The sequence below is a fragment of the Corvus hawaiiensis genome, chromosome 2, assembly GCF_020740725.1.
Source record: "Corvus hawaiiensis isolate bCorHaw1 chromosome 2, bCorHaw1.pri.cur, whole genome shotgun sequence".
Classification (NCBI taxonomy): Eukaryota; Metazoa; Chordata; class Aves; order Passeriformes; family Corvidae; genus Corvus; species Corvus hawaiiensis.
In genome coordinates, this window is record NC_063214.1 from 82,750,836 (window position 1) to 82,764,132 (window position 13,297).

The 13,297-nt window shown below is 40.1% G+C and overlaps 1 protein-coding gene across 1 annotated transcript in view; it reads right to left on the reverse strand.

The window, feature by feature from the left end:
- Positions 1 to 12,070, reverse strand: part of STK24 (serine/threonine kinase 24) — a 54,003-nt gene extending 41,933 nt beyond the window's left edge. Inside the window, exon 1 of the mRNA XM_048295832.1 lies at positions 11,724 to 12,070. Coding sequence (XP_048151789.1) covers positions 11,724 to 11,765 — 42 coding nt within the window. The 5' untranslated portion in view covers positions 11,766 to 12,070. The remainder of the gene's footprint in view (positions 1 to 11,723) is intronic.
- Positions 12,071 to 13,297: the final 1,227 nt, after the last annotated feature.

The window sequence follows — 13,297 nt, forward strand, 5'->3', positions numbered from 1 at the left end:
CTTCACCAGCCCCAAGAAGTGCCCCCTGCTTTACATCTTACTGATCCATCCTTTTATCCAAAGTCAGTTTCAGGAAACAAATAGAAGGGCATGGGGGGTTTTATAACCCTTTTGCCATTAAGGTAACAGAGCAAAAGATCCAAATCCTTTCCATGAAAATCAGCTTGTTCCTCCTTTAATTTCAATGTAATGAGAACAACATACTCTTACACACTAGTAAATATTACATACGTAATATGCTAATATATCTCCCACTTGGAAACCAGACCAAGGCACTTCATGTTTTCTGACAGTCAACCCTTAGCTACAGAATAACCCTTACCAACACCTCCAGGGACATAATTTCTAAGAGATCACAAAACTACAAACCAAATTGTGCTTACTGGTTCTTCTCATGCTTCACAGAATGCTCTGTTGTCAACATTCAAACCAGTCTTCTCTGAGAACTCTTCATGAATAAAAATAACCTTAACACCTGCATCAGATATTTTCTCTTGTGGAAAACAATTATCTGTCTACACTTTCATATATCCTGTGTTGGAATTTGAGATAATGTGCCGTAGAGAGCTGTGCACGCCTAATCCATCCACACAAGCCTTCAAGTTCCATTCACCTGCAACAGGAATCTGAGCATTACATCATTACAAAGGCATCTGGGTAAGCCACAAACCAATCCCAGTCACAGCTGCCTAAAAAATTCCATGTTTCACCTCCTGAGACTAAAAAGCCAGCACTGCTCAAAGTTGCAGTGCACTGCAGTTGTTCATGTGGAGAAAATGCAAGAGCTACCTGCCAGCAGCTCTTCAAGTTCTGCTGGCTGTACGTATACACCCCCTATTTTCCCTCTTCCCCTTAACCATCTATTACTAGCATATATTAGATCCCCTTGTTTCACAACACCACAGTCTTCATAGACTTTCAGGAACCTCACAGTTTCTTTTTTACAGTGTCAAGCTCTTGGGATTCTGGTGTTAGGCTGGCAGTTTTATAAGACAACTGTAAAAGAGAATTAGTAATTACAGAAAAGCGAGGAAGATAACTATTCCTGGAAGACCCAAGAAGAAGGGAACAACTGTTCCTGTTTGATTTTTTATAATCAAAATTTTGCAGACATTTTGAAATGCTAATTTTTCAATAATAACAGGACTTAATGGGATTAAAATAATTATCAATATTATTTCATAAGTTTCTTGTGAAATGACTAATTGTCAAACAAACAAACAAACCAACCTTTCCTTACCAGTTCACAACTTTTGTAAATTCATTCATTTGTTCCAAAACGTAACACTTGCCATTCCTGAATTTTGTTCTGAACAACAGTAGGTAGCAGTTGTTTCAAAAAACCCGAACAACACACTCTTGCTCTGCAAGAAGGTCTCAATTTTCTTCTCAGAACACCAGGTGTTTGAAGTGAGAGCCTTAAACTACTGGCAACCTGTGTTTTTGCAAAAACTAAGAGTTGGTCTCTTTTAATGACCTGCTGTCTTTCAAAAATACAGATGTCAGGCCTCCAGATACATAAATGAACTGCTTAAATCTGAAAGTACGGGAGTGGTCAATTCCCACCCATTTTTCCAAGATCACATCTGGAAAGGATTTTCCAAATTTGTTTTTGCTTGTTTTTGTAAATACTTCCAACAGAGACAAAATAAACAAATAGCTTTATAAATATTCTCTCTACACAACTACCTAGAGGAAAATTACTTCCACTGATACTTCCGCTATGGTTTCACCAACTCTATTCTTTGCAAGCTTTCACTAAGCATAGAGCTTATTTCTACTCAAAATAATGGGAACTGATAAAAGAGCCTTCATGTAAGCATCAAATTAGCGCTTCAAATATTGCTAGAAACCACAGATTAGAACATCAATATCTGCTGCAAATGGGTAAAGCTAATCACCTTGACAAAGAACTAGATCTCCACCACTACAACATTTTTTTCAAAGCTTGTCACAGAATACACAGTACAACAAATCAAAAACAAATTATGGAGCATTCAGATTGGATGATTCCAGAACTTTCAGTTTCCACAGACACTTGAGTTACTTTGCTTTTTATTTCAAATAGTTTTTCACACTTTTGAACACAAACTGCCATCTTGTCTAGTGTCCAGCTTGTTTAGCCATGCAGAACAAAGTCCTTTTCACCATAAGCAAAGCCACCATTCATCCAATAATTTGAGTAATCTCTCTGTACTTGTTCCACATTGGATTCATTACTTTTGACCTTAATCAGCCAAAAAAAACCACTCCATTTAAAATTAACTCTTTTTAGTACCTAACAACACTGTTGCCCACTTCAACAGAATAAAAATAGTCCAATACATTCTCAGATCCTATTTGTTCAATTTGGCCTCATGGCTCAAACTCAGCTGCAACCAACTAAACCAAATCACCTCTTCCTAATGCTCTGCATTTCCAACTAATGAGCTCCCAGACTCTTGCAAAGGTTCTTTGTAATACTCATACTTACAAGCTGCACTTTATGTTGTTTTGTTCAGTAATTCCAGTTCCCAGGGTTGCACAGTTCTTCAGCACTGGCCTCTCAAGTGTAACGGGTGCCTTTAAATTTTGTACCACCAGCCATTTTAATCAGCATGCATTGCCTTTTTCTATGCAAAGGTCACTTTTCAGTCACCAACTGATGAGAACAGTCCTGGAGAAACTAGCAGTATCACCCACTCTGACACCACCTCTGCAGTACCCTCCTCACAGCCAGGATTACACATGTCTAGCAACATATTTATTTTTATGAATCTCCAATTCTCATCCACACTAATTGTCCCTCAAAGCTCAACAGAAAACATTACTGAAATTCAAACTAGTTAGATCCAACTTTACCCATAACCGTTCTGAGCAAAGATACAGCTTTATGTTTATTTCCATGTCTCACTCCAGTTCTTATTTCTAACCTCTTTTTATGAAGAGTTATTCCAGCTATTGTAGAAAAGCATTAAAAAATGTCTCTTTAACTTACAAGAATTATAAAGCATCTCCATAATTCAAGTTCTTTTTTACTTGCAGATCTGTGATTTCTCTGTGCAGCTCATTTGAAATAGACAATCTTTTAACACCTCATTTTGTATATGTTTAATTTCACCAAATCAATTTCCAATTTGTCAGTCCAATTCTCATTCCCTACCAAGACTGAGCCCAAAATATGATAATCTGAAGAGGTTCAAAGATTTCTGGGGATTGCTTAGCCTGGAAAAGAGAAGCCTGAGGGCTTGGAAATCTTATTGTGTGTGAATACCTGATGGAAAGGAGTAAAGAACACAGGGCCAGACTCTTCTCAGTGGTGTCCAGAAGAAGGACAAGATGCAGTGGCCAGAAACTGAGTATAGGAAACTTCATATAAACTTCCAAAAAAAAAAAAAAAAAAAAAAAAGAAAAGAACAAACAAACATACAAAAAATAACCACCAAAACAACTACAAAGGTAAAACCCCAACCTTCCTTAATGTGAGGATAATCCAGCACTACACTAGGTCTGTCCAGGCAGGTTGTGGATCCTTTGAGGTAATAAAAAACTAGGCTGGATGTGGTCCTAAGCAATCTGATGACTCTACTTTGAGCAGGAGGTGGACTAGATGTGCTCCACAGGTCCCTTACAATCTCAGCTATTCTGTGATACACTTCCTATCACACCAAGAGTTAGTTTTGCTGCTAAATTTACTGCTCAAAAACAATTTCTTCAGAAATGAGACACCATTGCTGCACATAATTTCTATATTTTAAATTTTTTCTTTGGTTAGATCAGAGAACAGAAATCTGCCAGAGAAGTTCACACAGGAAATTTTCCCACGTACCCAGAGAACTTTGAGCCTAAAGCCAATCAAAGTGAACAGCAGGCACAGCTGATGTCATTCTTCACACAGCTCTCCATTTCAAGAAGGCACTGCAAAGGTTTCCCCATAGCACCACTTGCAATCTTTCAAAAAACCATTGAAAGTGTCTTCATCTCAACACGGTATTAAGCAGTTCCCCTTTTTACTTTGATCCCCACAAAACTAGCAGCACAGTTTGTGCTGTAGTGGAGGCAGGCAGTAGCAGAGATACATAAATTTGGGTAAATTGCACAAACTCAAATCATGCAGCCCTCCCACAAACCTGGGCTACCAAAGCAGGGGGCAGGGAATAAACAAACCCACAGCCAGAAACAAACAAAAAAAAAAAAGCAAACACGAACTCCCCAAAACACCCATATAAGATGGTTTTGTATCAGGGAAAAAACTACCTCCAGGAAGAAGCCTCAAAGTTTGCTTTTCAGCATTTCAGCTTTCTCAGAAGCTCACAAGTTTTTGTGTCAGCAATATATATACCACATATGAACAACTGATACAACACAAAATTATTTCCTGCAGCTGGTGTGAAATTGAAATAGAACAGAGGCAGCAGGCAGATTATAAATTGTTCAATTGTATCAATCCCTACCTATACTTTCAAAGAGCGGCTAATTAACCCAAAAAGACAAATTTAAATGGGATTTAAAGTCTGGGATTTTTATATAAACAAGGATAAAAAAAATACATTTTTAAGAAGCCTTAAAACTGGAACCAAATTTGAACCATCTCTCAGTCTTATCTATCAATAATAAAGTAAAATGAGACAAAGTACCATAGCTATGTTATAATTATCATGAACAGCAACAACTGATTTTTATTTCATTTTAAGAAGACTAATAGCAAAACATTGAATGAGAAGTACAAAGACTAGAATGAAAGCATTCATCTATAATAAATAGGTGTAGAATTTGTCAATTATAAGAAGTAATTGTTTTCTTTTTTTCTTCATACACATTCCATATTTCTAATTTGCCATCTCCCATACTATAATTATTCAATTCAGACACATGCTACCATAAGGAAATTGCTTTCTTCTGGGAGAAATAAAATATACCAAAAATGCAGAGAATTAGCAATAGCAATACTTTAACTATTGAGAAAAAGGAACAACTGCCATAAATCCTGCTGTGAAACTTCAGTGGGTTGAAACAGAGGAGAGAGGAAGCAAAAAATAAAGCTGTAAACATTGCATCTCAAACACTGCAGGTAAAAATATATAGCATGAATCACTGTGGCCTACTAATACCCATATTTGTCACACAGTTCAACTCTCGTTCTGATTTCTACCTAGATTGAAACAGGGTTTAAGCACATTTCCAGCAGGAATAAAAAAGTTGCCTAAAGTTAGCCTACCATAAAAGTATTCCTCATCCCTTGCATAACCCTCTTTCCACTTATTTTCATGCAAGATGCACTTATCTTAGATTCAGAATACAAAGTATTCAATTCTTCCTCGGTAACACAAATATACAAAGCATGCTTCCAGATTTCTAATTAACCAATACCATTTTCTGGGTGCAATGTCCCCTGCACAAATCAGTCTGAAATTTTTTATTCAGATATTCTGATATTTTTTATTCAGAAAGCTGCTTAGTGTACAACCCTACAAGTTTAATACCAAAATGAATAGTTACCTAACCACAGCCTGCTTCCAGAAAGCATATTTAATTGGAATTTATTCTGAGTTTCTGAAGTTTCTCAATTTTTAGTGCAACATCACTAAAAACTTTCATAACATGTAACTGACTTCCCCCCCTTTCATCCACTACACTTCTAAACGGTAAATTACTGCAATTAAAAATCTCTCCATGCCTTGAGCACACAATGAAAACAACACACAAGTATCAGCAGTAGGTACATTATGGCAGTGAAACACAAGATGTATTTTAGACACCAAGAGAAAGACAGCTAAGGAAAAATGTCCCAAAAAGAGTTTTAGAAAAATGTCTCTCACTTGTTTACACTTGCTAAAAGGCTAAATGCTGTAAAAATCACTCTTAATTAGCTAAGCTACTGATAAAAAGAAAAATAAAGTAGCTCTTTGTGGAAAATCCCATCATTATGACAAATGGCTGAATAAATAGTGCTAATTGAGGCAATTAGAAAGTTACACTGCATTAACACTACTTGAGAAAAAGAAGGAAAAGAGCGAATTTTAGGTTCTACAGCAATTCCATAATTTGAGGGGAGACTCTCCTTGCACCCATTGTTATCTGACAGGAAACCCAGATGTCTGTCTCAAGAAGCTGCCAAGCAGAGCAACTAAGAATACAATAAATTCTCCTGGTCCAAGCCTCACTTTTAATCAAGTTACACTGCAGAAGGCTCTCAGTTCTGTACTAACATATAATCAGCACACTCTGATGTTTGTGCAACCTAAACATTTATTACTCTAATACCCATTCTTGTCCACTAAGAGGGAACAACACCATGCACAAATACTTCCAATAAATAAAGTATTTTTTGGTTTATGAAAGCCATTTCACTAAAAAAAAGAGCATCTATTCAATACATCTCTTCAAAAATAAACTACACTTATCTGAATTTTGGAACTTCCTGAACGTAGCCAGAAGTCTGGTTTCAGGTAATATACTAAAGCTTAAAGCAAGCTTGGGAAAAACAAACAGATTTTACTGCTATCAACTAACTTGTGAATGCCAACATCACCTTGCACTGATCATAGCTCAAGACTCAGTTTGGCATATAACCCAAACACATCAGCTTAAGGGAGTTAGCAATTTTGGCAGAAAGAAGTTGCTACATTCACAGTCAAGCTTCTGTGTATAAAAAAAATTTAAATATGGAAGCTGAAGTCTACCATTAAAACAAACAAACAGACAAACATTTTTCTCTGCTGAGAAATGGAGATAATTTTACTGATGGGTTAGGAAACCCAAGATTAAAATCTTTCTAATGTAATGTAATTTTATTATCTCATGTTGTCTTCTCATAAAACTAAATATTGTCTTAAAAAATTTGTCCCTCTACATCTCAAATCCAGTACACTGAAGAGATTCTTCCTATGTATTGTATTTGTTATTAATTGTCAGGTGCATACCTACACATGGAAACTTACCCAGATCAACAAAGAGTTTACAAGTAAAAACAGTTCTGATTACATAGCTGCATCCACACAAATTATTACTTTTAGGCACACAGAACACTGCTGAATTAAATAGTACTCCACAAATGCAGGCAGGTGTATCATCACAAAAGCAATAACCAGATCAAATTCAATCACAGAATCATAGGATACCAGGTTGGAAGGGATCTCAAGGAAAATCTGGTCCAACCTTTCCCAGCAAAAGCACAGTCTAGACAAGATGGCCCAGCACCCTGTCCAGGGAAGTCTTAAAGAGTCCAGCAGCAGGGAATCCACCATTTCCCCAAGAAGATTACTCCAATGGATGATTGTCCTATTTGGGAAAAAATTTTCCTCTTGTGTCCAATCAGAACTCTCCCCAGGGGTAACATATACCTCTTACTCCTCATCTTTCCACGTGATTCCTAGTAAAAAGGCAGTCTCCATCTTCTCTGTAGAAACCTTTCAAATACTGGAACATGGTGATAAGGTCTCCCCTAGGCCTTCCTTTCTCAAGGCTAAACACATCCAGCTCTCTCAGCTCCACATGACAGGCTTTCCAGTTCTCCAATCATCTCTGTGGCCCTTCTCTTGACCCTCTCCAGCTGTCCACATCCTTTTGTATAGCAGGCACCAAATTATTATCAGACGGATGCAGTATTTTATATTATTATTGATTTATATTAGATGCCTGGTTAACTTTATTAGTTAGTGTTTGGTGCATCCTCTATTCTCCTTCCCACTCCACCCCCCAAGAAAAGGAGCATGAGAAGAATTTAAGCAAATTTTGAAAATGCAGCCAAGATACATACTTCCATCTTCTAGTTCAGAAACACAAAAGATGCCACTGTGTAAAAGCTGACATCAGAGCCTTGTACACCACTCATAACACAAGGCCCGATATTTAAATGTGTTCGCTGCATCAGTAGCCTTTTGTCTCTCTGGGGAACAAAGATGACAGCTGGCTAAGAGGGTACCTTACTCAAACATGAAACTGGTACATGAAACTTGCCACAATGCAGGACAAGTCTGACTGGTCTGTGAGGATACCTGAAAGACACAGTCGCCATAAGCAGTATCTATTTACCTTTTCTGGAAGGCCACACAATGGAAATAGGTTTTCCTGACTCCTCTCAAACAGCTCCTTACATCTATTACATAGCCCTGACACAGCCTTTGACTACAGAGTGAGAAGATGCCCACTTCATTTTCACCAATTAAAACTTCTGTCCTGCCACCCAAGGGCTGAGCTTGTAATATGTCACAGAACCATGACATCTGTATTCAGGATATTTTAAAACTCATTAGCCAAGATCATAACAGTTCAAGGATCTGTCCAATATTTAAGTGCTGTAAGTTACTGCAAAGCTTTTGTCAAACTATAATGTAAACAGTAACAGTGAGCACAAACTCTCAAACAAAAAAACCAAAAAACAAACTTGGTCTCCTACACAGAAGCTGCAAATGGAAAGCAGTAGAAGCTAAGCAGCCTTTCCACAGCGCCTTTGATTTAGCAACACAGTATTTTGCAATTACCAAACACAGAGCTCACACAGGAAGTCGTTAAAACAGTTTCTTATAAAAGGAGAAGGAGTTACAATAAGGAAGACAGTAACACCTATAGTGTGTAACTATGAAAGAACAGCCATGCTGGATCAGAACAAAGGATCCTCTAGGCCAGGACACTTCTCCTACAACAGTCAAAAGTGAACATCTTGAGAACAGTGCAAAAATAGAAAAGTAAACAGCAGTATTTCCCAAAACACCCTTCCAGTCTCCAGCAAACTGACACTTTAGACACTTTCTGAGCCAGAAATGGTGCCTTTATACTTAAAAACCTTTCTTTTCTGTTAATTCGTCAAGTTCCCACTTAAATTTAGTTAAACTTTTAGCATTTCTTGAAGCGAAACAGCTTGAATGTCAATGCTTATTTACATTAAGAACCTGTAGCTCTTGTACTGAAAATACAATGAAGAATGAATAAAAATAACTTACTGCATAAACACTGTTATTGCTACAGAAAAACTGAAAGGGAAGAAGATAAAAAAAGGGTTTATCATACAGAATACGCTTGCCTTAAAGATGATGGAATTTTAAAAGCACCACAGGAATTTATTACCATAAATTTATTAACATAGTACTTGATTATTTAAAATACAGCTTCCATAAAGAAGCTACAGAAGCTCACCACAGCCTTGAAATGAAGGCCAGTCTGAAAATCAAGGTCATATACACTTACTCGGAGCCAGCCTTGCAGGAATCTCACACATTTACAGGCAAACACACACTCTCCTCAAGCCACTTCCATAAGGCATGAACAAGCAAGACAACACATTCTCAGTTTAGTAATGATGCGGCTTCACACTGCACACCCAAACTCATATCTATACAAAGCCCTTAAAACAACAACAGCAAAAACTTTTGAGTCCAAACTTAAACTGAACACACAGAAATTTAGGTCAAAACCCAACTCTGTTTTTATTCAGGTTACAACATGCCCACTTTGCAGCAGACAGCAAATCTCAGGTTTTGACAGCCTTCCAGCACCATCCTACATTTCCTCCACAGTTTTTCATTCCTTTGGCTCACTCTCTACCCACTCACTTTTTATGCATCACTCTTCAAACATCGATCAGACATCTTGTTCAGGGAGAAATAGATTAATCTTTCATTCCTCTGCTCTATTTACACTACCCGTGCTCATGCCAAACAGCATTAATAAAGTGATGTCCCTCCAAGTGATTTTTTGGGGTCAAGAAGTTACTCTGCTCACACAAGCACACTGGGTGCTCTCTTGTGTAAGTACAGCAAAGAATGTCAGAGAAAGCTGCATAACTTGTCACTGACACTGCTTCCACCATTTGTGGCAGAAGCTGGTAGGTGGGGAGGAGGGATCACACTACAGAAAAAGAAGACATAGTCCCGTGATTTAGGCAATTTAATTATAACTCAGAGAACTAAGCTCTATTCCTCTCTTCTACACAACGAAAAAGTCCCAAACCTTTTTCTTATCGAAGCAGATGTCACACATTGCATGTACTTTACTCTTTGAACATTTACTTGGAAATAAAATCAAAGAGAATCATGTACTGAAAACAGACCACCATAAAACTGCTGTATATTCTGACAGAATGGAAATGGATACAGACATCTTGAACTGGGCACCAAAAATTAGTGAGCAGCATTCACATTGCTCGCAGACTTTATGCCTCTACCTCTCAGCAGGTCTTTAGTTTGGTGTTCAGGGGGATTTTTTTAGAGTATTAAAGTTCACACTTCAGCAACTCTCATAATAATAGAATAAAAATCATGAGAAAAATAACACCATCCTGAATAAAAAGATTTGAAGCAAAGTCCCAAATTACATGGACTAACAAGAACCCTGAAGATCCACCCATTTAGTACAGCTAACAGTACTACAAACTAAATAATAAGTCAATAAAAAGCACAGGTCCTTAGATCATGCAGTGACACACATCAGCAGTACATGCATAATGATGGAATAATCTTCATTCTCTCACAAGCAACTACAAATCTGACTTTTTAATTCTAAAGTGTTACAGATTGTGTTTCAAAGTAGATAGTTGCCTCAGTTCTAATTCTAATATTCTCAAAGGAATAAAAAATAAATAAATTAAAAAAAAGCCCAAATAATAGCCATAGTCAATCAAGAAACCCTTATTTCTCTGTCTCTGGCAATCAGCAAACTGCTCATATTTGGAAGGTGAACTTGAACTCTCAACAGAAGGACCTACAGAGCAATAAATTAATCAGCTCAGAGTGTGGGCCTAGTTAGGCTACAAGGCATCCAGTACTATGTATGAGCATATAATTCATGTCATGCATGTAACATTTTCAATTCAAATCCTCAGATTTTCGGAAGAAAAGAGATTCATGACTTAGAATCTTGACTCACAATAAAACCAACCATGGTAAACCAACACTTAAACCAAATTATGCACAAACGCTTTCAATCCAGGAGACAAATTAAGGGAAACTCTTACAGGTCATTCATAGGTTGTTCCTTCGGAGATTAGGGCAAGAAAGTTTCCAATCAGATGTGGGAAACATTAGAATAACAACACACAGATACCAATGACCTTAATGTTTTCCTGGCAGCAGTTTCCATTTAAACCAAGAAAAACGAGGCGGTGAGGAGGGGGGAAAGCCAGCTCAGGCAGTACAAAAACGCATTAGTTATTTCAAAAATACAGTTAAGACACAGAACCAGAAAATTCCACCGTATAAACAGCAGCTGACGAACTCTCGGAATCAAACACAGGAGCCAAACACGATCCCCGAGCACCCACCTCAGAGCAGCACCACAGATATGGGCACTGCAGCATGCGCTGAAGGTCAACATTTCCAGGCCCTGCTTTTACGGACTGGTTTTACGTATGCTTCCCCTATCCACCTCAAATTAACGGGGCCGAAAATCGCCCACTGAGCCGCGGTTCGCTTCAGGAATTAAAACACCGAGAACTCCCGGCCGGGGGAGGGGGCCACACACCACGCTCCGCTCCGCACGCCTGCAGCGACCCAGCGGCTACCGAGGACAGGGATGGAGGGAGGCAGGGGCAGGCAGGGATCCACCGGGCCGACGGAGCTCGCTGGGCACCACGCCAAGCGCTGACAGCACGTTTCGTCTCCATCCCGCTCCCCTGCTCCCGCGGCCGAGCCAGGGCCAAGAGGCGCCTGATCCCCGAACCCTGACCCCCGAGCCCCGGGAAAGCCCCCTTTTACACCCACCCTCGCCCGAGGTGCGTGTCCGGGCCTGCCCTGGGGGCAGCTCCTCACCTGCATCCCCGGCAGCCCCGCCTGCACGGGGGAGTGAGCCATGGCGGCGGCGAGAGAGGCAGGGAGGGAGCCGGCTCTCCTCAGGCGGCTCCAGGGCACAGAGCTGAGCTCATCTCCACGCTCTCTCACACACAGCACGGCCGTCCTCCTCCTGGCCCTTCCCCCGGGCGAGCAGCACCTGTGCGCCGGCGGTGGGAAAGGGGCCGTCCCAAGGCCAGGCTCTCCAGGCCGCCGTCACGGATGAAAAGGCGGCAGCGGCTTCCTCATCCCTCCTCCTCTTCCTCCTCCTCCTCCGGGCCGTGCCGGCGACACGATGACAAACCTGAGGCGGGAGGAGGAGGCGAAGGAGGAGGGGGAGGAGCGGCAGCGGCGGCCCCGCCTCCCCTGCGCGGGTACCTGCCCGCGCCGGCCGCCCGCCCGCCGCCATGGGCGCGTCAGGAGCGGCCCGCCGGGGGTGCGGGTGCCGCTCCTCGCCCCGGGGAAGGGCACCGCAGCGCCGGCACTGCGCTGCAGCCTGTGGCGTCAGGAAGCGCTTGGCTTCCTGTCAGAAGCTGCAGAAGCCGCAACCCAAAATGCCAACCGTGCTTCTGTAGTTCCTAAGCGGGAGCAGAGTGGGTCAGCACTGAGGTCTCTCCCACGCAGCAGAAGCTCTGCATACATGCAAACCCCTTGAGAACTCGACAATGTTCTATTCTCTGTTACAACTGGAATTTAACAGCTCAGTCGCACAACTTTCCATGTGCCATGGAATGCCCTAAGATTCTCTCCTTTTTCCACCCCGCACAAAACCTAGGGAGTTTCATGAGTGTTAAAGCTATTGAAACGTGTCAGCCGGTGGGGCTGGAATCATAGGACAGCGCGGTTCGCTGTCTTTTCAAGTGGTTTTTAAAAATGAGGTGAGCATCCACTGCAGCATAAATTGCTTTTCATTAGATAATTCACTAGAGTTTGTACAAATCTCTTAACTGCAAGAAACACTTTAAAATATAAAACGGTCTTATTGAAAAGTGATTGGAACTTCCACTGAAGTTTTTCCTATAGTTATGATATTCTTTGTTGTGTCATGTGAGCTGGGTTAATGCTATACAGTCTTGTTTTCCTGAGACTTGTAGACATATAAATGTTCCCAAGGTCTCTACCTCAAAGTATTATTCAAATAAAATTAGCCAATAGCCTTATGCAGGCAAGTAAGTGTGCACACGTACAAACACATTGGTTTTTTACCTGAGAAAATAAACTAAATATACCAGCCTTTGAGTATAGTGAAACAGGAAAGGATGATGGCTAGAAACTGTATAGAAACCTGAATTATTGGATTAATTTTTTTAGTTGTTCAGGAAGGAGTTGATAGTTTCCTTAATGCAGGCATGGAGTTTAGATTCTGTGGAGTTTGGCTTCAGGAAATATGGACAGGTTACTACTGTTTACTGGTATGTAATTTTCAAAGAAGTGTAAAGTCTTTTCATTTGAGTTCTACCTCAATCCAAAACAAAATAACAGTTATCAGAATCAGTATCAAAACTTTATATTTAGATTGTTTTCTGAAGCATTTTTGCAATCTTCCTTTAAAAAAC